General features: G+C 42.5%; 1 protein-coding gene across 2 annotated transcripts in view; it reads right to left on the bottom strand.

The window, feature by feature from the left end:
* Positions 1-7,391: 7,391 nt before the first annotated feature.
* The window catches only part of SFPQ (splicing factor proline and glutamine rich), a 32,226-nt gene continuing 15,289 nt past the window's right edge, over positions 7,392-24,328 (bottom strand). Inside the window, exons 6-10 of one of the 2 annotated variants that reach the window (XM_082244490.1) lie at positions 22,694-22,778; positions 22,485-22,599; positions 22,358-22,403; positions 22,159-22,277; positions 7,392-7,458 (exon numbers count right to left, since the gene is read on the bottom strand). In XM_082244490.1, coding sequence (XP_082100616.1) covers positions 7,435-7,458; positions 22,159-22,277; positions 22,358-22,403; positions 22,485-22,599; positions 22,694-22,778 — 389 coding nt within the window. In that variant the 3' untranslated portion in view covers positions 7,392-7,434. Of the gene's footprint in view, positions 7,459-16,672; positions 17,401-22,158; positions 22,278-22,357; positions 22,404-22,484; positions 22,600-22,693; positions 22,779-24,328 lie in introns of those variants that run through there. The other variant, XM_082244489.1, reaches the window with a different exon arrangement.

Here is a 24,328-nt window from a genome sequence, read left to right as displayed (position 1 = left end):
CGTTACAAGGACAACGTACCGTCCTTAATTCACTCACTGGAGCGCAATTGCAAGATGCGCGAGTACAAGCGCACGCTGGTAGACGCCATGCTGCTGGCATTCCCATCTGACAGCGGGGCCGCAGTGGAAGCACAAGGCAGAGGAGGAGGTCGCCAACGCAACCAGGGCACCGCCAGCACCTCAGAAGGCAGGGTTAGCATGGCCGAAATGTGGAAAAGCTTTGTCAGCACGCCACAACAAACAGCAGCACCAGCAGCTCAGATGGAACGTCTTAGCAGGAGGCAGCATTTTACCAACATGGTGGAGCAGTATGTGTGCACACGCCTACATGTAGTGAATGAGGGGTCTGCCCCCTTCAACTTCTGGGTCTCCAAATTGGGCACATGGCCTGAGCTTGCCCTTTACGCCTTGGAGGTGCTGGCGTGCCCTGCAGCCAGTGTATTATCTGAACGGGTATTTAGCACGGCTGGGGGCGTTATAACAGACAAGCGCAGCCGCCTGTCCAGAGACAATGTGGACAAGCTCACGTTCATTAAAATGAACCAGGCATGGATCCCACGGGACTTTTCCGTACCTTATGCAGAAGAGCAATGGATACCGACCTTACCCAGCCATTGTTCCATTTTTGCTCTTTCTCACTCTTTTGGGGTGTACCCTCATTTAAAATTTGTGAAAAGAAGCAGTGTTGGCTACCTCGTCCTCCTCCTCAGGGCCAGATTAACATAGGGGCTATTGGAGCTGCAGCTCCAGGCCCCTACCTTTTATATAGGCCCCGGGTTGGCCATATTCACTGTTACCGCTCTTCTGTCACTTGTAAACACAGAAGTCTGGCTTCTATGCTCGCTTCCCCAGGCAGCACCCTCAGAACCTCCCCACACAGCGCGAAGGCCGGACAAGGAGGGACAGTTGCCGATGCATGGATGTGTTTATGGGCTTCAGAGACAGCATCCCATGTTGAATTAGGCATGCATGGCTGCACCCTTCCTCCTCTGGGTGCATGGCAAGGCACGGCCCTTAAGGCCCTTCAAAATCCTCAGCACCAAGCCCATGATGCTCTTAATCCGGCCCTGGTCCTCCTCCACCGCCGCTTCCACCTACACCGCCCATAGGTGTGCGCAGCCTATTGCATTAAGGTGTGCACCCCAAAGTTGAAATACACATGCATGTGTTTGCCAACAGGGAGAGTAATGTATCGGGGCCATGTACCTGTAGGCAAAGAGAAATAGAGCAGAGCAGGTCCGAGGGAGATCTTTCCCATCTCCTCACTGGCAATGCTATGTGCCCTAGGTGATTAGGGTGTGCCCAGGCATGCCTATGTCACTGTGCGCATGCCTATGTCACCGCCACATCCACCACCACCTCAACCTCCCTCCTACTCCATATGGGCCTCGTCCTTCAGAGATGAAGAAGAACATTGTTTTATTTTTGTTTTTTTTTTGTTGTTTTAAGTTATTTCCCTATCCACATTTGTTTGCAGAGCACTTGCCGTGCTCTTAATTACGTTTTGCTGCCATTTGCAGCACTCTAGCCCTTTCCTTTGGTGTTTTAGAGCCATTTTAGTGCCTTAAAGTTCGGGTCCCCATTGACTTCAATGGGGTTCGGTGTCCGGGAAAAGTTCGGTAAAAGTCCGGGACACGGACCCGGACTTTTTTTTAAAGTTCGGCCGAACCCGTCGAACACGGACATCTAGGTGTCCGCTCAACCCTAATTGTGACATTTATATATTACACACCTATCGGCAGCGCCAGTTACCTCACCACCCCTCACCCTGTGCAGTTTAAGCATCACTTTTTTTGGTAAGTCTCCTATGGCTTCACTAGCCTTTAGAAACTTAATCTGCGAGCTGTGGCCCTTTTACTGGTAAGAGCCGGCGCAGAGGTTCAAACCTATGCTTTTCCGGAAGTCTCCCCTGGCTACACTAGCTGTCAGAGCGCTTAGCCTGCCAGCTATGTCTGTGTTACCTCTAATACGACTTGGATATGCAGTGAGTTGGGTTTCCCGTCACTGCGAGTTCTCTTACTGAAGTGATGTGGCCATAGGACTTGTATCAGTGGTGACTTCTGCTGATCAGGTGAATTGCGGTCTACTTCTGGAGCGGATATTTTTCCCATCTCACGGGTTTGTCTGTGGAGTTGGGCCCCTTGGACTGTTGACATTGAGGCTGACCTGAGATCAGGTGGGGTCAAAATGTACCATCTTGTTGCCCCGACCCTGGGAAAAAAGTATCCTTAAGAACCGCTGTGTCGATGGTGTAGCCCTGAAACCCCACCCACTGCGATGGGGTTCTGTTGAACTTTCGTTTGTTGCTCTTCCAGTCTAAGCAGGTAAGAAATATTTGTTAGGGGGTCCATCCGACCACAGCATGCCATTAAGGAAATCCCCCCTTTCATTCTAAGCTCCTGGCTCATTTCTACCACGATTTTGGTGAAAACTGCACAGAGCTGCATAAATCCCAAAAGGGGAGAGGCTGATGTAGGAACTGGCAGCTCTGCTTTCTGCGCACATAGTAAATCTGGGGCCTGCCAAATGGCTGGGATGAGCCAGAGCAGGAAAGTAGGGTTAGCAGTAAAGCTGTCTAGGGACACAGGCGTCACTGGCACGATGTACAACATCTACATTTTCTGTACTGAATCCAGTAATTGAGGCTTTTTACATTCCAGATTAGGCAGAGTTTGCCAGAGGATTTTTGCTCTTTGATCACTCTACCAACCAGTAAAGTCGTGACTGCTACCTGCATGGCTTTCCTTAGACAAAGAGTTTCGAGAAGGGGTGAGAGGTTGGATGGCGAGTTTGCCACAAGTTCAATTCTGTTCATAGCTGGAGAAAATGTCAGTCTGCCGCCCCCCCTTCTGGAGAGCTGGCATCCGCTGATCTGTTCCTGAAAGATCCAGGATTGAGGAAGAGGAGATCTACCCCCTCCGATGAGATAAGGAGCATTCAGGGTGATATGGCTACAATATCCCGTTAAATAGAGAAACCTCATGGTAGTTGGTTAATCTTATCCCCTTTTCAAGTGAGTTTCTCCCCTGGTGCCTCCAAAACCCTTTCAGCTTTTTTTTTTGGACGGGAAGCCCCTGGCTTTGAGCGTTGGTCTTGCCAGCACTGTAGTTGAGTACTGGACCAAAACAGGTTTCTCTCAAAGGAGATATTGCACCACTAGCCCCTGTTGAGTCTAGAGCCCGAAGGCCCAGGGAAACTTCTTACATCAAGTACATGATGACCCTGTGAAGTGCTTGCAAAGTCACCTCATGTACAGCTATTTAATTATCTCATCTTTGTCTGGATTTGAACTCATGGTTGCACAGTGCATAGCAAACCACTACACCCACTATACCACTCATGTCCACGGAGGACTATGTAAACACGTGGGACCCGGAAGGGGGGGGGGGTGTAAGTCAGCAGTATGTACATGTATACATACACGCACATATATTACATACACGTGCCCACACCTCTACCTACAGCAACTGCTGTTCCCAGGTGGATTCCGATCCAGGTACTAACCAGGCCCGATCCTGCTCAGCCCGCGAGCAGATGTAGTCGTAGGTGAATAGCGTTACTGAATTTCACAATGCCTTACGCCCAACGTGGGACTTTTTCTCTCCCCGACCAACCACTGAAAAACCGTTCTGGGTGGAAAAGAGTCCCGAGGACAGGCACCCTTAAAGAGGTTGTAAACTCGTATAAATTTTTTTTTTCTTACACCCTGCAAAAGAAAGACATAATGAGCTAGTATGCATCGCATATTAGCTCATTATGCAATACTTACCTCAGAACGAGCCCCCGCCGTGCCGCTCACTCACCTCTATGACGGGCGACATGTCTAGTCGCCCGTCTTCCGGGATCGCGGCATCCGGCCATCTGATTGGCCGGAGCCGCGGTGACGTCACTCCCGCGCGGGAGCCGACAGTCACGGCACGGGGCTCTGAAGGAACAGCACGATCGGCCGTTCCTTCAGAGCGCATGCGCCAGTGACGTCACTGGCGACATGTAAGGTAAATATCTCCTAAACGGTACATGTTTAGGAGATATTTACAGTACCTATAGGTAAGCCTTATCATAGGCTTGCCTATAGGTACAAGTTGCAGAGGAGGGTTTACTTCCTCTTTAAGCGATGGTCCAGCTCCCGCTTGTACATGCCCTCCCAGTGTCTCCTGCGGTCAGGAGAAAAGGGAAATATAGCTGCTAGTGGATATGGTGCAAAAAAAAAAAAAGACTTACTTGCCTACCTACCTCGTGACCCAGCTGGTGCTTGATCACTCAGGTAGGGGTGTGAATACATAAGGATGGGGGGGGGGGGCACAACAGATCTATGCAATCTCCCTACATCAGGATGCTGCTCTACACTTCCAGCTGAGTGGCTCAATACTGTAGCTGTCCCATGAGCCCAGGGAACCTGGCTTTACTCATGCAGCTAGCCATGCCCAACTAAAAACAATGCTATTATTGATGTGTACGCTGTCCGTCTGCACAATACTGGCTTGGGCAAGTAGAAAAAGCCAAACAAAAAAGTGAAAATTGCAGGAAAGCAAGGGCTGCCTGAAAAAGGCCTAGCCCCCTCCCCCCCCCCTCTCCTGTCCGACCTACTGTACCAGGATGGCCTGCTCCAACAGCCTCTGGTAGGTGGCTAGGTCCTCCACCACAGGGACTATCTGCTCAGCAATGGTGTGCTACCTCACCTCCAAAGGAACCAGCGCTTTTCTGTCCCATGAGGAAAGGTCAGCCCAGGGGGACAGTTCCCGGTGGCGGTCGCAGGGGGTGGCGAACCAGGGCTGCAGTGTCTGCTCCGGGCCTGGGCCCTCTGCCACCAAGATCGGAAGCTCACTTAGGGCGGGCGGGAGGCGCCATGGCCCAACTGGTTCCATGTGTTGGGGGGGATAGACAGGGAGAACGCTAACTGCCATCTCCCACACATTCCCAAGCTCAAGATAGCCACCACCCTACTTCCGGCCACGGCACCATCTTGAGAGCGTCACTTCCGCCGCGGCTGGTTGGCGTGCTGCACACGAAGTCGCCCTCTGGGCGAGCCTTAACGGGAGGGGTGGCAGGCAGCCTCACCAGGACCTCCCGCTGGCTGAAAAATAGAAACCGCTCCTCTTAGGCTCTTCACTTACTTAGTCTGGCCTCAGAAGAGGTAAGTGAAATAATCATTGCTTGATGAGTTACAAGCCCTCCCCCTGCCACCATCAAAAACACCCCCTGGTGCAAGATGGGTAAACCGGGGATCAAGTCTAGCTAGGGGGGGAGGGGGGGTAGTCCTGAAGTATAGGTCTCTCCCCATGGAATCCCACCTTCCTTACCCCTAGAAACCTGGAGCTGGTGGCCTCACCAGCAGTATACAGGTCTAGGAAGGGGGTGCCCAGGGACGCCTTCCTTGGACAGGGAAGAACAACAAACAGGGGATGAATGTCATCTGCAGCTCATGCCTGTAGGACAGGAAACACAAGAACTGAGGGGCAGCCGGTTTTAAACATATGTGCTTGTGTTTGATGTAGGAGGAGCCTCTCATGTGACCGTCCTGGAGGATGACTTGGGAAAGAGCTATTACAATATAATGCAACTTCTACATGTAGGTTGGCAGGCGGATATGGAGATTTTTTATTTGGTGTCTATGGAGGCCCTATAGCTCCTTGTAAATTGAAATCGGAGCTTCTACATCATATGGCACTAAGATATTTTGTATTTTTTTTGTGTTAGTTTGGTATGAATGTATTACTTGTATGTTGTATAATTGGAATGTTCATAATGACCTCAAACAGCAAATATAAAAATGCACACACTGCCAAGTATTTTTTTTTTATTTTTTATTTACACAAGAATAAAAAATCTGTCAAGTAAGTGGCCCTGAAGGAAAAAAAAAAAAAGGAAAAATTAACTTCACAGTACATAAGTAGTCAATGCTCCATGTTTAAACTTTATTTCATAAATGACCATGTGTGGTATACTTTAGTAGACACAAATAGAATTTACCTCCTTTGCAATTCAATGGACCTCAAGAGGCAGTGTGGTCTGAACTGACACATGTATCAAATCTGTGGAGTGTAAAAATAAAAATTACCATTGTGCATTTAAAAAAAAAAATAAATAAATTGTTACATTGTCAAATATATTAGGTTACTGAAATCCCAAAAAGCAACTCAAGTACCATTTACTAACTAGCTTAATCACAAGTTAGTTCTATAGCAGTCTGTTTGTAGCTATAATAGGAATAATGATGGCAATTACTGCAAAGACCTAGCAATGCAGATTGTTAAAATGTTAATCTCAATAGCAAATTGACAAACTTCTACTTCAGGAATCTATTGGCCTTCTATTTTACCCAAAATAGTTTGCACTGATGAGGGGGGGGGTACTGCAGCCTTTTAACATGTGTCTATAACAATTGGCTGCGCTTTTTCAAGTATATTTGTTTGCTTATTGTCCCAGCTCACGTTCCTAATTGTTTTGAATAGTTGCCAGGAATTATGCTTTGAACACTAATCACTACACAAAAGCCACACTATTCCACAGGGTGTCCATCTATCCCAGAAAGGTTTTTGGGCCAAACCCTTCAGGCTGTACCACTCGGATTAGGGAGAGTTGGAAGAGGTTAAACACTTGCTGACCACCCTATAGCACTTTCACTGCTACAGGGCGGCAGCTGTGTGCAGGATCACATGTATACACACACAATTCTGCACTTCCGCCTGCAGGAAGTTAACGTGCAATGCCAGTCCACTTCTGCTGTGATAATTTAAACCAGAAGCCGATCTGTGGGTCGCAGGGATATGTCCGCCTGTCACTAGATGATCATCAGTCAAAAACACAGAACTGAGAGATGCCCATGTAAACCAGGCATCTCAGTTCTGAAAGGGGGGGAACCTATCCAGTGTCTGCAAAGCAGTGAAAGCAGCACACTACACAAACACTGGCTAGGCACGGTTAACCCTTTGGCCGCCCTAGATTTAACCTCTTTCCAGTCTCATTAATACAGCGAGTTCATATTTTTAGCATACTTTTTATTAGTGTTCCTGGTTACCGCAAAGTGTCAGCTATGTAAAAAAATATTCCATAAATATATCCTATAGTTTTTAGACACTAACATTTGCGCAAAAACCAATATACACTTGGGTTTTTTCCTAAAAAAGTAGCAAAATACATATTGGCCTAAATTTAAGAAAGTGGTTTTACATTTGCTTACTGGATAGGTTATAGCAGAAAGCAAAAATACTTTTATCGATCTTCAAAATGGTAATTTTGTTTATAGAGCAAAAAAAAAAAAAAAAAAAAAAAAAAAAAAAAAAACGCAGTGGTCAAATACTACCAGCCCATACATGGTTTGAAATTCAGCTGCTCCCTGAACTAGACAAATTTTGATCTGAGGCTGGCCTAAATTGAAACAACCCCCCACAAAGCAATTGAACATACCTTAACATAAAGACTCTTGAGTCATCGTTAGCCAGTATCCAAATTCCATACCTAAAGATAAGTGACCAGAAATTACTGACCAGAAAGATAAAATTCACCTTCAGTATTCTGCTTAATGTTAGTGACCAAGCACAACTATGATCCAAAACACAATTGGATCAGTCTCAATTCTAAGAATTTATAGATCCAGCATATTGTGCTGCAATAACCAGTTGAGTAACAGGTTAAAGGGTTGATCTTTGTAAATTTGTTTTTTTTTTTAACTAAAAAGGGGTCTGGACAAAGCTTGCCGAGATTACTCAGCACAGCCAGACCACCATTATAAATGATCTTTCAGTATAGCAAGATACAGTGTCAAGTAATTTCATCAGCCAATTGATATATAGATCTGCAAAACAGATATCCATCTGTAGTTCAGTCTGATATGTTGTGCACCTATAGCACAAAAAAGGTGCGACTCACTGCAACTTAAAAGCAAGTGAAACGTTCATGTCCAAAACATTTGGACAAAGCAAGAGTCAGGTTCAGAAAATACAACTGCCTGCCTATTCGGTTAAGGTATTACTCCATTTTTAATACATGAACCATTTACATACATCCTAGTATAAAGATATAGATTTTGCTTTTCAACAGTTTCTCTGGGTTGTCCCAAAATTTAGGAAACACTAAAAAAAGAAACTGCACCTTTAAAAACACATAGTATGTGCATTCTGACATAACAATTCTGACAAATTTTATTTACATACAAATTTGAAAACAATGCAGCACTTAATAACCATGTTTCCACATTTCATCAAAATGTGTTTCTACTGTAAAAGTCAGCCACCCAATCCAAAGAAACCAGTACTTTCACTTAAGTGTTTCTTGATAACTCCACACTGAAGAGTGTGCAATGTCATGACGCGACTAAGATATCCATGAACCCTATAACATTGCATTCGTAGCTTAACAGCGGTTGCTCACATTTGCCTTGTCGCAGCTTGTTAAAACCCATTAAGACCCAAATCCAATACTGCAACCTGCTTTAGGACACAGGAATTTCAAGCGTCCAATACACAAACTGCACAACCTCACCAAGGCAGAGTACATACTGCAAATTACAATGCATGTTCAGTGTCCCTCTGCCAAGCCTAGTAAACACTGCAATGCTCAGGCAGCATGGGGTGAGTTGTTGGATTAAGCAGCACATGCTGGTGTCAATACCTGCCTGATGCTACATTTTGCTTTTATTTTATCGCACCTCAAAAACAAACCCCAGGTGGTTTAGCACAGATGAGCCCCGCTAAGTGCACACAAGTCCTTAGCAATGGAAAAATTCTGCACCAAGCACTTTGGAGCAAGTACAAAGTCAGAACGAAGGTCTGCTACAGTTACAGATAGCCAAGTTGAAAGACTCTTTTAATACCGACTTAACATCCAAGAGGGATGTTAAGTCCGTAACCTAGCCATGTAAAAAAAAAAAACCAGGGTGGAGGAAATTTATGAGTGACAGCCGCTATAGTTTTGCCAATACAACCAATGTCCATGGGACAGTCATATTTGTGCATTACATCCTGGCTTCAATTCCAGCTTAGTATTTTAGCACAGCGACGTTTCACAGTCCCTACCTCTTAAAACCAAGTCCATCAGCCATCGCAGGACTGAAAACAGATTTTAGGTAGTTTATGAAATATATGTTTTAGAAGCTGCCTACTTACAGGTCCATGTTACCCTATAAGTATAAGAAGCAACATGTACCAGTTTTGACATTAACATGCCAATCCAGCCAGTTTAGTGTGGAGAGAGGGATTAGAGCCCCAGTGATTTTTCTGCCATCTGGGATTCATAGAAATCTTTCCTTACCACATCGACCAGAAGGGTAAATCTGCAACAAGACTGTTAGAGGTTCTAAATTTCCTATACTATAGACCCAAAAGACAAAAAGGTGTCCTGTTGGAAGATTTGTCCTTACTCCATCTAGTGAAACAGCTGTCATTAAGACCAGAAGAAATCTACAATGGAGCCCTGGATCACAGTTAAGGCCGAACATGGGGCTTGCCCTTACTCCAATCCAGGGGGTTAACCACTTAAACCCTGGAAGATTTTATCCCCTTCCTGACCAGGGCCTATTTTGCAATTCGGCACTGCGTGAATTTAACGGACCATTGCGCGGTCGTGCGACGCTGTACCTAAACAAATTTGATGTCTTTTCTCCACAAACAGTTCTTTTGGTGGTTATTTAACCACTCTACAACCGCTCACAGTAATACTACTGCGGCAGAGTGGTTCGTTATCGTCCAGCGACGTAGTATTAACGTCGTTGGACACTCCCCCTTCTGGGCGGCGCTGTTTTCATTCACAGCGGGAGTCGGGCCAGGGGAGGAGCAGCGGCGATCGCCGCTGCTCTTACCCGATCGTCGGGGATCGAGTCTGGAGATCCGCCCGCTGTGTGTAAACACAGCGGGCGGATCTCCATAGTGACAGGGAGTGACAGATCGGATGTCCAGCTATGCTGAACAGTCCGATCTGTCCATGACTCACACAGTCACCTCCCCCCCTACACGTCAGTAAGCACCAGGCATACATTAACCCCTCCCTCTCCAATAAAATTAACCCCTTCCCTGCCAGTGTCATTTTTACAGTAACAGTGCATATTTATAGCACTGATTACTGCAGTAATGTCACTGGTACCCCCAAAAGTGTCAAAAGTCAGTCAAGGGTCCGATCTGTCCGCCGCAATGTCGCAGTCCCGCCAAAAAAAAAAAAAAAAAAAAAAAAACACACACCAAAAATGACAGAAATCTTTCCCTTAGTTAGTAAACGCAATAACTTTTGCGCAAACCAATCAAAATACGCTTATTGCGATTTTTTTTACCAAACATATGTAGCATAAAACAAATTGGCCAAAAATTTTTTAAAAAAATTGGTTTTTACATCTTTTTTGGGGGAATTTCATATAAAAAAAATGTTAAAAATATTGTTATTTTTTCAAAATAAACGCTCTTTTTTTGTTTATAGCGCAAAAAGTAAAAATCGCACAGGTGATCAAATACCACCAAAAGAAAGCTCTGTTTGTGGGAAAAAAAGGACGTAAATTTCGTTTGAGTACGGCGTCGCACGACCGCGCAATTGTCAGTTGAAGTCGCACAGCGCCGAATCGCAAAAAGTGGCCTGGACGGAAGACAGCAAAATCCTCCGGTGGTAAAGTGGTTAATCACCAGTGCGTTTTTGATCAAGCACTATAAACAAAAAAAAAAAAAAAAAAAAAAACACCGTCAATTTTGAAAAAATAATATTTTTCACATTTTTTTATATTAAATCCCCCCCCCCCAAAAAAAATATGTAAAAATCAAAAAACTTACATTTTAGGCCAATTTGTTTTAGGCTACATATGTTTGGTTAAAAAAAAAAAACTTGCAAAAAGCGTATTTTGATTTGTTTGCGCAAGTTATTGCGTTAAGGGAAAGATTTGTCATTTTTTTAAAAAGTAATCGCGGCGATCTGCGATTTTTTTCGGGACTGCGACATTGCGGCGGGACAGATCAGACCCTTGACTGACATTTGACACTTTTGGGGTTACCAGTGACATTACTACAGTAATCAGTGCTATACATATGCACTGTTACTGTAAAAATTACACTGGCAGTGAAGGGGTTAACTTTTGAGAGGGAGGGGTTAAGTGTGTCCCTAGGGGCGTGCTACTGATTGAATGTGGCTTGAGGTGTAAGAACAGAGATCAACGGTCCTACATAGAACCGTATTGATCTCCATTCATACACAGGGAAGAATGACAGGCGGCTTTGTTTACATTAGCTGCCTGCCTTTCTCCCGCTGTAACGGACAATCGCGAGTGCCCGGCGGACCCACACGCGCGGGGGGTGTGGGAGTTTTGCCTGTGAGGGGCTGAACGCCACAGTAAATAGTCGTGCGGCGGTCGGCAAGTGGTTAATAAATTTAAAGACAGAATCCCTGCTACTCCAGACCAGGTGAACGATTAAGAGCAGCCTCAGTCTAAAGGTCTCCACCAAACTACACACGCTTCTGCATTTCATACTGCCCACCAGTGCTTGACCAGCCACGATCAGGCCCCTGTTCACATTGGAGTAACTGCACATGTGATTTGACTTGTCAAAATTGCATAACAAGCCATACCGTATTGCCAGCAAAAACGCACAATAAAACTGACGCAGACTTTGCATCAATTTGAAAAAGTACATGCACTACTTTGGCAATTTTGGGTGCAACATGAAGACTTCTGTGCATGAAGCCGCACAGATGTCTTAAAAGTGCAATCGAGGTCTCAACGATCTGCAGCTTTGAAATTGTGCAATCTCAGGAAATAACACAATTTCAAAGCTGCATTCAAGGTAAATGGGGAGTAAGCCGTAAGGAGAAATTCATTAGGTGTGGTTTGGTGGAGACATGTAGACTGAGAGGCCACTCATTTATTCACCTGGGCTGGTAGCAGCGATCCCTTCCCCCTTTAGAAATATTGCCTGGTTTGTTCTACCACATTCAGTTCAGTCCCGGATTAGATTGTGGCTCATTACAGGGCTTGTTAAGGTAAATTTCTATGTAGGGACAGCGAGTCATACATATGAAAAGCACACAACTTCCATAGCATGCATGTACCAACACACATGGACAAATGGACAAATAAAATTTTGCTTGATGCAGTTTCCTTAGCTTCCTTGAAATCAATGGAAACCTAGCAAAAACCGCATGTTAAGTCGCGCGTTACAACCCACGCATTCATCCCTTATGAACGTTATTCACTACATATTACATTGCAATGCACGTCATGTGTTCCATTGACATCAGGGAAACCCACAAAGGTGTTGAATCCTTAGCTGCATTTCCCAATCAGTAAAAGGTTAAGTATATTGCATAATAGATAACCTTTAGGCTAGAAGCAAAATAAGAGTATTACATCTCTCTCAGGGCAATGGCGCATACATTTTTTTAATTTACCCAGCCTTTGCTTTGTGATCCAATTACTCCAAAAAGTCCCAAAACATACTGGTAGGGTACAGCAAATATACAGAAACAGGGTCAAAGGCAATTCTTGTAGCCTTTGCTGGAGCTGTGCTTAATCATGCTATTAACTACAGTACCACTTTGACACCAGGTTACTAAAATGGCGTAAAGTAAACATTTCATTTGAAAACACTAAGCCAACCAACTAATTTTTACTGCAAGTACAGGTCAGGTTAAAGACACTGCTCTACTTTGCTGCTTAACAGTGGATAGAACATTTATATTTAAGTCGTATGAATGTGTTGATTTGACATCTCAATGGCAGCAACATGGTAGACATCTCAATGGCAGCAACGTGGTAGTGGGTCCACTTGCAAAGGATCAGATAAAAAGGAATCATTTATCTCCACACAAATGCTGTACAGCGGGAAAAAAAATAAATAAATTGATGTTTATTAAACTGGCTATTCCAGCTAATATTCAGCAAATTGAGAATTTAGTTTACGTAAAGCCCCAATCCCCTACCCTTAAAAAGAAAAGATTTTACAGAGAAGTGGGGATAGCTGCTATAGCAGGACAAAAAATACAAATTGGTCGGATTCAATAAACTTGAGTAACCTGGAACAAGTATGCAAATTTAAATCAGCTTGTAATCTAAACTTCACACTTCTAGATAAGTGGCTAAAAAACACTTGTGCTATTGGCAAAAACCGCATGATCAATACAGAAGGTCTGTTTCAAAAGGTGATCAGCAATGGCCATCCCCATACCGCCTCAGTACATTTCTTTGGATAGTACCCACAATAAGCTGCTTTCATTTTTAACACATGGTCAAGCTCCGTTGTAGGTAAAACCCTTTAGCAGTGTAACCCACTGGCTATTCCTCATGAGAACTCCAGCAGGAAGTCTCGCACTGCTCATAGCAATGGTTTACTCTTACTCAAGCTCCAACAGCAATTCCATCGTACAGTTGCATTCTTCACAATAAAATGAAAAAGCCTACAAAGAATAAGATCCTTTTGTAATAAGCAAGCAGTATTTATATCTAGCAACTCAAGTGCCAGGATCACCAAATAGAATGCTCAAAATACCAAGTATTAAAAATTGAAGTGAACTTGTAAGCAGACTGCTCCTGTAAAAGCTAAATAACAAAAAGGTGCTATTCAACCAGTTTGATAATTTGATACAAGCACTAAATTTACAATCAATGCTTGAGCAAAATCCAAGCACAGGCCAATGCTACATGTTTAAAGACACTTTTTAGCAAGAAGTTTGCTCAAAGGAGCAAAAATCATTTCCACATCAGATTATACTATATTTATTGCAAGATTACAATTTCTTTAGAGACTCTGGTTAGGTCTTCTAGTTTAGAGGACCTTGAAATACGATAGAGCTTCCCTTTGGGAAGGCAGTGAATTTCATAACACTACTGCCACCCCTCCCAATAGCCACCTAAGCCAGCACTGGAAACCAGATTTAAATGTAGTTCATTACAGTAAACGCCGACCTTACAATTGTGCTGCATAGCAGAAGTTGACCATAAGAAATAAGTGCTGCATTGTTTTCATTGAACAGAAGTGTAATGTCAGAATAGCAATAAAACAAAAGGTCACCAAGGTAGAGGATTTCTTATGTACCTACCTGGACAAGGCCAGCACTGAGCATCTTGAAGCAGGACTACTACATCCAGGATCCTATTGTCCAGTAGCACTATGTTCCTCAAAGTTATGCACTGCAGAATTGCTTGCTACAGGTGGTCACTAAGATTGTAAGTGCAATTGATGTGGCTAAAACTCCAGTAAAAAAATAAAGTGAACAGATTCTTACATCTCTGGCTGCCAACAAAGTACACTGCTGAATACTCATCTGTGCCTTGAAGATTAAAAAACACTGAAAAGAAATTAAAAAGGTCTAAAATATTGACTGTAGACTCCATTGTGGACTCCTACTAAATCTGTAGCACAAACATTATGTAAAATGTGCCAAAAAAATAACAGCCAGCCATCACCAGCCATGATGTCCCCATGTACTGAATGCATTCTGCAACAAAAACAGGACTATTTTTAAAGATCAAAATGTTTGTCAAAGGTTCTGGATATCAAGAACTATATATTGTCAATAGGACATCAGTGACAATTGACATTTACTGACCATTAATTTGAGAGCCAGATGGGTTGGAGAGGTGACTAGCTGTTTAACTAGCCTACCCACTACCCAAGAGGGGGGGGGGGACCACCACACTTTACTTACAAAAAGCACTTGCGAGTTGAAATGCCAAGGACCAAAATCTTACTTGCACATGATCTTCGATCATTACATTGCCAGAACGCAACATCATGGCTTTCATATTCTCCGATTCTGTATAGTAGTCAGTTAAGAATTGATCGCGTAATGACCTGCCCTTGTTGAGATCTCAGCAAACAACCTGCTGGAATCCCTAAATGAGGACTTTAAATTGTGAGTGCTCTAAACCAGAGCTTTCCATACTGTAAAAAAGAGACTGCTATAGACAACTAGAACGAGCTTTAGATAAACAGAAAGCTTTACTATTTGGGCAAGGAAGGGTTTATCTATAGGCAAGACCCAGAAGGGGAAAAAAAAAAGCAATGGCAGCTTGCCTTGTGCTCATCTGGCATAAAATAAACTTAAAAAAATGTACAAATTTTTCAACCCAACGCTGCACAAAAAAAAAAAAAAAAAAAAAGTCAGTCTAAGGTCTTTGTTCCAAGCCGATTCATACACATTACAGGTTCCATATTAGTTACCTCTAAATTGATATATGTAGTTCTTTACAGAGTAAAGGTATTAAAGTTGAAATCCAGACAGAATTGATTTAGTGTAATGGTGTTCAAGGTTTAAATACAAGACAACCAGCAGAAAAATTCTGCCATAAAAAAAAAAAACTGAAAAAGGAATGGGTCCTCATCACACAAGGGAGGGCCCCCAGCCCATTAAGAGCTCTGCTTTACAAAGCATTGAGCAAAGCGGCCTATGCCTACAGGAAAAAGGAAATCACAATCTAAAAAAAAGGATGCAAATTTAGCATTTGTCTGGAGTTTAACTTTAAACATTTGAATGAGCGTGCACAATAGTTCTAGTGGGTTAGTGCAAGCATGTCTTGGTGATCTTACAATCATTTGCTATATATATACATACACAGCATAAACTTGGAACTTACAACCTGTCAACAGCCCATCCCCACTTTCATTTTACCAGATCGATAGGATTGTACATATCCCTAACAAAATGTTCCTGTATCCGTGGGAAAGATTTACAAAGTTAGGCAAAGTAAATGGACTAGTTTACAAAGCAAATTCAGTTCCCAATTGTGCATATGGAGGTAAATACAGATTTGCTGTACAAATGGGACTTCATGACAACCGCAAACTGGCCAAATTAGGCAACAGTAAAAGTTATGCAGGTTTACTGCTAATTCTTTGTTAATCCATCCCAGCAACAGGACACAGGACACAATAGATTATGCACGAGAGTGCAAATTTAAAAAAAAAAAAAAAAAGAAAAAAAAGGAATGGGTGGGTATCCAAGTGAGGTTGACGACTCACGACACTCATCTGCACATTAGTGGTTAATTTACCATTCTCTGCAGCTGTGGGCCAAACAGTTTTCACAACATGCATAGAAATGACCCTTGAGGTTTAAAAACTTCCAGGGGGGGAAAAAAAAAAAAAAAAAGTGATAATGTTCACATGTTGCGAGTAGCACTAGGAGTGAAAGTCAGCTGGGCAAATATGCCCAGAAAGACCTCACATTTGCTTTAGGCATAATATACATAAAATTAGTCAGTCATACTTGTGGAAGCCATGATCGCTTACTGCAGAAGAAAAGCTGTTAAACATTAACCTGGAAAACAGAAAAAACAAATGACTGTTGCCAGTATATGGAGTAAAAATGCTGCTTTAGGAAAAACCACTAAAGACTTGCACGTGGGTTTCCTTCTGACTAGAGTTAACCTCTTGCATCTATTCTCAACTGTCCAGCAATACCACAAGGAGTAATGCCCTTTTTTTTTGGGGGGGGGGGGGGGGGGGGAGTTTTAGGCAGGTCATGTAGCTTAAATGCCATTCAGAAATTTGGTAGCAACGCAGTTACCAAGAACAGGAATCCCTGCTAAGAAAAACAGTTATCTGCCATTTGGCAGATACACAGGATAATCATTAAACAGCTTTCCTTATGCAGCAAGTCATATTATACCCAACTCCAACCAAGAAATATTGGCGTGCTAGACCTAAACTGCAGCACTGAGCATCTGACAGTACAGTTACCCACCCCAAACACAATAACTTCCACATTTTTATTTATAAGTATTTTAATACAATGTATTACAAGGACAAGTTTCATCGAGTTTCTGCTCACCACAATACTCAAATACATAAATTATCAGATCCATCCCAGAACCATTGGGAAGGGATCCACAAATTAGAGCATTACTTAGAATTGGACTGCCATCTTAAAACAAGAGGGTCAAGTTTTGAGTTACGGCTATTTGCTGGGGATAAAGCTGCCCATCTATTTACAGTCTGGCGCTGGATGGCATGATGGCAAGTCAAGCAATGGCCTTGCCAATATACTCCTTTCTAGGAGTATTGAAGTTTGACCAATTCTGAACAGCAAAGTCCAAGAGTTAAGTAGCATCCAGTATACTTAAAGCACGTGTAAAAAAAAAAAACAAAGATTGGGGCATTTTTGGGAATGAACATACACTGCCATAAAAAAAAAAAAAAAAAAAAATTAACTCAGACCTACATATATTGTATCCAGCTTCACATATACTGGGTCAAGCAATAGAGCATTCATAAAAATGTTACTTCAATAAAATAGAAGATAAAAGTGTTAACCAAAAAAAAATTCAGGTTGATAGGCGGCCATCTAGAACCTTGGTTTCTTCGGTGGCCCTTCATATTCCTCTCTCCCCCTCCCATAGCTTCCAGCACCTGCTGTAGGAGGAACTGACCCAATTCCTCTGGCGGCCTGAGCACTGGGAGCCCCTGCATTGCCCTGAACAAAGCGATCATTACGCTGTTAAAATCAGTTCATTACAGCAGTTGTCCGTGTGTGTATGTGTGTTTTTAGAAGGGTCCGCAGTGAAGGTTCGTCGATACAATCATCATTGAGCCGATCCACAGGTACCAGGAACATAGAAAGGAAAAAAGGGTAATTTTCAAATTAGTTAAGTATCACATGTCATGAGATACGCTCCCACAATTGTAAAAAGGATGTCCGTTTCAAAGAACAGACTTCCCATGGTGCTCAAGAAAGCACAAGTAAAGGGACCAAGATGCAAATTCAAGTACATGAATTTTTTTGCACAGTAAGGAACTTGGAACGTACAAAGTTACATTTTACTTAAACCTAATCTTAAGTATTCAGAATTGCTCACTTATACAGGCCCAATACTATGGATTTCATCACCAAACTCAAGTATGCATTATGACCCTGCAAAACAGAGGGAGGCTTCTAGTAAAGATCATGGCCCTATGAGTTTACTGGTACTGCGATAAATCTAAAAACATATGGCCCTGAAAAATGTAAAGCCAAGCTAAGAAACATATGACCCTGGGCATTCAAATAGAACGCTGAATTGGCTTTTAGAGCCACTAGAAATACATCTTAGGCGTACCAACACATGGAAGTATATCACCCATGACCAACTAATAAAAAGGATAGGCTTCTAAAAATGTTCCAAGTCTGGGAAACTGATGAATAAATATTTCAATTAAGAGCAATACATTTATCATAACCAGCTTTTAACACTGCTTTCAGCAAGCCTCTCCCCAAATACTAAGGAAGACACACTGTTCTTTTGGATGGTGCATATGCCCCTTTTTCTATATAATATTTTGCCCCTAGGACTGTATGCAAAAGTGAACAGTAAGTAGAGTTTTGGCCAAGGTAGGATCAAGTCAGATCCAGCAACATAGAAAACTACATGTTGATTTTCACTGAAAGGTGATTAAGGCAGCAGACATCGCCATCTTTAACACCAACTTTGCAGAACAGCAAAGCATTTTAGGATGGAATTTAGAAAGATCCTTTTTAAAATACAATAGTGCAGCATAGCTTAGAAGTAATTCACAAAATGTTCATTTTTTTCTTCGATCTTAAGTGCTTTCAGATTCAAGCCCATAAAGAACTACATTTCAAAAAAGGCACACTACTGTTCAACTCCAAACAGTAGTGTTTGTTCACCTGTACAGTAAAGAACAATCTAAACCCAGTCTGCGGAAACAATACAGACCATGTAATAGTGGCACGAAATCAGCTTTACAGGGGCCACTGAAGCCCCAATATCTTTAAAATAAACTTGAAATGGTTATAAAAGGTGCATTCATACAAGGCTTCTCAGGTATATCCTTAAAGCTGAAGTTCAGGCAGAACAGAAAGAGCAAATTGTATATAATGGTGAAAGATGCAGCTTCATTGATCAACTTTTTACAGCAGTCAAAAAATGCTAAATTACTTTATTACAAGGTGGTTGATTTACCAAAACCAGAGTGCACAATCTGGTGCAGCTCTCCATAAAAACCAATCAGCTTCCTTTTTTTTTTATATCAAAGCTCAACTGAACAAGCTGAAGTTAGACGCTAAAAGGCTACCATACACAGCTAGCTACTCCAGTGTTAGTAAATCAAGTCCAATACGTCTCATAAATCCCTCGGACATGATCCGGGTGCTTAAAGTAGGATTTTTTTTTTTTTTTTTTTTTTTTAATACAATATACTTACCTGCTCTGCCCAACAAACTTTTGGGTTCTCCACCAGCATGCCTCCACTCCTGCCTTCAGTGCCTCTGGGGCATCCATGTGGGCGCACTCCTAAGTCAGGATGTGTGCCTCCTTAGGACATGCCCAGCGTGGTTCAGCCATGCCAACCACCACAAGATTTGACAGTACCTATGTTTCCAGCTGCTCAGTGAAGCCAGCTTTACCCAAACAAATTATGTCCCTCACTAACATGTGAAGCTGCCAGATGTGCTGTATAAACGAATTAGCTGAGGCTACAGCCTACTGCACTGTGTTCCCGTCTCCAAGACTTCCCCATCTCATACCCAGAACAAGAGTGATTGGCACTCAGCCAGAGGAAGCAATATATTCTAGCAATGACTGATTTGTATGCAACATTCAAAAAATATAGCTTTCTCAGACTGGCTGAGCGCCGATCAGATAAGACTATTTTGTTTTGGCTTGGCCCAAAGTATCCAAAAGCGTGAGTGCAGCTTTAGGCTCCATTCACACCTGGGCGTTTGAGTGTTTTTCAGCTCCAAAAAACGCAAAAAAAAAAAGTTCTAAAAACACCCAACAAGTAAAACCCCATTCATTTAAATGGCCTCTGTTCACATCTGAGCGTTTTGCATAACGCCTGTAGCTGAAAAAAGTACATGAGCTTCTTTTTGGGCTGATTACCAGCGTTTGATAGATGTCAATGCCTGCCTCCAAAATGTCTGAAAAAAACGCCTGAAAATCACGGTAAAACGCTACGCTCAAGTGTGAATGCAGCCTTTAAGTAACTGCTTAGCAGGACATTTGTGGCTGCTGGTGAGAAGAGCCATGTGCAGCATACCCTGGGTGTTGTGTCTATTAAACAGACACAGGACCCTAGTTCTGACTGTACTCTGTTCTAGCCAAACTATCTAGAAGTGAACAATACACACCCACTCAATTACAGTTACAAAATAGTTTAGGAAACCGCCGGAGCATCACAAGCTAAAGCGGACACCATAACTTTCTACACCTCACTGCTGCTGATCTTCAGCGGTTTTCCCCATCTTCCACCAGCTGCACTATTTGTTTATAACTGTCTTTAAAAAAAGTGGACCATGCCTGGCAAGGTTTGCCTACACAGCCACATGTAGTCTCCCAACAAGGGAACAGGTTTCAACATAGGAAGACAAAACCTTTTGTCACCCCGTAACAGGAAGAGCCAGAATAAGGTCCTTCAGAACATAAGTCACCAGCATTTTTGCTAAATTATACAAATCTGCAGCTCTTAAAAACCTCCCTATATAGGGTCAGGCCAGAACTAGTGGATGTTTGAGCAGTTTTCTGCACTTAGGGGAACAGTTTTTATATTTGGTCAATAAACGGATTTAGGCTATATGACCCTTACTTTGCATAGTTGATCAGGTTTCAACTGAGAAGAGTAGAAGTGGTAAAATGTTTACCCGGTTAAAATGTAAAGGGGAATTGTGGAATATACATAACTTTTGTAGGGGGATGTGAACTACACTTTATATGTGTGATTCCTAATTGTGTAAAATGTTATTAAACAAACCTGTATACACATTACACACTGAGTATGTATGCATTAGGGATCGACCGATATCGGTTTTTCGTTGCCGATACTTTGGCCATTGCATATCGGTATCGGCCAATATTTTGCACATTTGAAGTTTTGAAAAAAAGAATTGGACACAAATCTGGTACTGAACATGTGGGGTAGGTCTTTTAGCTGTAATGTGTGGTCTTCCCTCCCCGTCAGTAATCCCGAGTAAACCTAGTTTAGTATCATTAAAATCCTAGAATCCACCATTAGTGTTTTATATAATGACCAGTGTGTGTTAAGGGCCAAACGGCAATGTAATGAAGGTATTTCACACTATTAGATTACAAAAACACACACTGGACATTAAAAAAAAAACCCTACTAAAGCAAAAGGATTTTACATGCACTAATATTACATTCAGTAATATCGCAATCGGTAACCACCGGGGCCGATACCAATATATCAGGGAAAGTGCCCATCAGCCTTGCCGATAATCGGTCGATCCCTAGTATGCATGCACTTCAAGATTAATAAAAGAGGTTATAAGCAGTGTAGCCTGCCTTACAGACTTTAAAAGATGCCTAACATTTTTTTTACTTCCCAATATTCCCAAAAACATTTTGAATAATGAAGCTATTGCCCTACAACACCAGACCAATATTAACAACTCATTTTATCATTGCTGCTCTATGCATACACATTGTGTTGTAAAGGAGCCTGGAGTTCAGCTTTGATTACATACCTTTGACAGCTTGTCAGAAGGTTATTTTCACCAACACTTTAATTTACTGCAGGGCTTTCCCAGTTTGTAGAAGTGCATAGCAAAATTGTAGCTCTTAGAGCAACACAATTACATTTTGCATAAAATGCACTCATTTAGTGACTCCGAAAGAAAGCCGCAATTTCAAAAGAAGTTATATGACATTTTACTTGACACAATAGGAATATTTCTGAAGGCCACATTACTTTGCAAATTGCTGCAAACAGTTGGTGGTGTATTTGCCATTAGTCGGCTTTATTGTATACATTTTCAAGGTAGTTAACTAAAAACTATCACATTTTCTATGCACCAAGTCTGTTCTTTTCAAGCAGATCTGGTTTAGCTCTTTCAGTACATAGGTGAACCGAAGTTGCCATTCTATAGGGTTACAGTAGCTTAGAGACCCAGTCCTTCAAATTAGTGAACAGTAAAAACACACTTCTAAAGGGACTATAACTTAATGCATTATTCAAGGTCAGGAATTACAAAACGCACAACAAATTCTGCCATTAAGGATCAAAACCCGACCACCATTTTGTAAGACTAGCAGCTAGATCAGAATGATTTTCATAATCTAGCCTCCAAAGCCTCAACTACAGGACCCTTGCTTAAGTAAAAACCTGTTAAGGCTTTCAAACTCAGTCTTGAGACATACTACACCATACCTAAAACCATAAGAATACATACTAGTCACAGTGTCAATGACACTACTTTTGAAGTGTCAGTAAGATACGTTACCATTTCATTCGCCATTACCATGTCATTCGCCATTAGAGATGAGGCAATTGCTGCCTGTGTCACACCTGGGCTGCCCTCGTAGCTAATACCAGTTGATCCAAGTGTTGGATATTTTGGGGCTGCTGCAGCATATGGATCTTTAAAACAAAAAACACATGCAATTAGAAAAGGGTTTGGAAACCTCCCAAAAAAGGAAAGGTAAAAAGGTCTGCATTACCTCCCATGGACAATGAGTTAGTTCCCATGCGCATATCCCTCTCTCTCTGAAAAACAAAACAAAGTTTTTTTAACAACGAAGTTCCAAGGTTAAGAAACCGCAGTTCTCAAACATTCAAATGACTTACAGGGTCCATATAACTCATACGGTAACCCTCTTCACGCTGACGTCTCATCTGTTCTTCCATTTCACGCTGTCGCAGCATCAATTCTTCTTCACGTCTGCGGCGTTCCTCTTCTTGTCTATTTAAAGCAACAACATTATTTTATAAAAAGGAAAGCCCTCTAATTGATAAAAGCTACAGTAAATCCCACAATGTGAAGATGCTTGGCTCACCTCAACTGCATTTCTTTTCGCTTCTGCATTTCTTGGTTGTGTAGCTCCTCCATGCGTCTTAGCTCTTCCTGACGTCTCATCAAATCTAGGATGAAATTTTAGTTTAAAAAAAGGTTTCCTGAATGCACATGTATATATTTTTTTAATTAATGCTTTAAATCAGTAGTATACTCAGCTTTTTAACTTTTAGTTACAGGCAATCCTATAATAAGGCTTACCTGTAGGTAAAATTAATATCTCCTAAACCTGCACGGTTTGAGATATTCGCCCTGCATGCAGCTGCTGACACCAGCGGTGCATGCGCTCTGGAGGTCCAGTGGACCTTCAGAGCTACTTGCCGGAGCTGTCGAACCCAGAAGAGATGCCGAGGAAAGATGTCAGCTGCCTCAGCGGTGTCCGGGCTTCATTCTAAGGCAAGTATTTCATAATGAGATAGTATGCAATGAATACCAATTCATTATGCCTTTGTCCTGCAGGTTTTGCTTTTTGGATACAACCGCTTTAAGTGCAGTCTGTGTGCACACTCACTTAAGGTTATCAAGGTACATTGGTTACATAGTTTAGTACCAACCACCACATCCCTTGTTCTAAAAATGGAATTCATTAATTTGGGGTAAATGGCAAACCGTGTATACAAGCCAAAAAAAGACCAAGATTACCAAGTAGATCATAAAAGCAATCTTACTGCCACTTCCCAAATCTTAATGCGGTTGTAAAGGAATTTCCCCATGGGGGCACTCTTGCTCCCAAGCCCTGCTGCATCCCATTGACAGTGGCACTCGGCACTTATTTTAGGCCTGTAATTCTTAGGAATAAAACATGAAATCATAAATTAGAACGTAATAAATTTCATCAAATTCTTGTTTTCAAAGTGGAGATATTTCATTATGAGGAAAAATCTGTACTGGGGGGGCGCTGCCTGATCCATATTGCAGTCAATAGAGCACCATGTCCGCACTTTGCTGAGCTCAGTCGCAGAATCGTCGCTGTTGTCACTTTCAGTACCTGACGAGTTTTCCCATGAATCGCTATTGCTCAGTTATTCAAATAATTCTGATACACCGTCACTTGTTTTCCAGTTCGTTCAAGTGTTTGAGCTAAAACGCTTTTTGTACGCCATAGAAGTTATCAATTTTGCAGGCACAAAGTACAGCAAAAAGTACAGGCAGGGCACTGGAAAAGACTAGGTGAAATGGCATGATACAAAGTTGTAATTAACAGATTACACCATCATGTAATTGTTTCTTTTTGAATCTCTGGCCAGTTCCACCCCCTGCTGCAACGCAGCGCTCGCAGGAAGGGAACCTGAAGAAGGTGCCGGCATCAGCCAAACAGCGGGAGGATGGCTGCAGGAAGGCTGGGGAAGGAGAGTATCATTCTGGGGTAATCCTGAGTGTGGCTTGGGGTTACTGCTGTTGGTACCAATTACCCCCGAGCCACACTCGGGAATACCGCTAGGAATGTTAAAAGGAGCTTTAAAGGCAGAAGGTTTTTATCTTAATGCATATGCATTATGATAAAAACCCTTGTGTGTAGCAGCCCCCCCCCCCAGTACCCCCTAATACTTACCTGAACCCTAGCTCCGTCCAGCGATGTCCACGAGTCCCTTGGCCATCCAGGACTCCCTCCTGATCG

The sequence above is a fragment of the Pelophylax lessonae genome (genome assembly GCF_965119305.1).
Source record: "Pelophylax lessonae genome assembly, chromosome: 2".
NCBI classification, from domain to species: domain Eukaryota; kingdom Metazoa; phylum Chordata; class Amphibia; order Anura; family Ranidae; genus Pelophylax; species Pelophylax lessonae.
The sequence above is the reverse complement of the archived record's forward strand: the minus strand, read 5'-3'. Positions and strand labels throughout refer to the sequence as shown.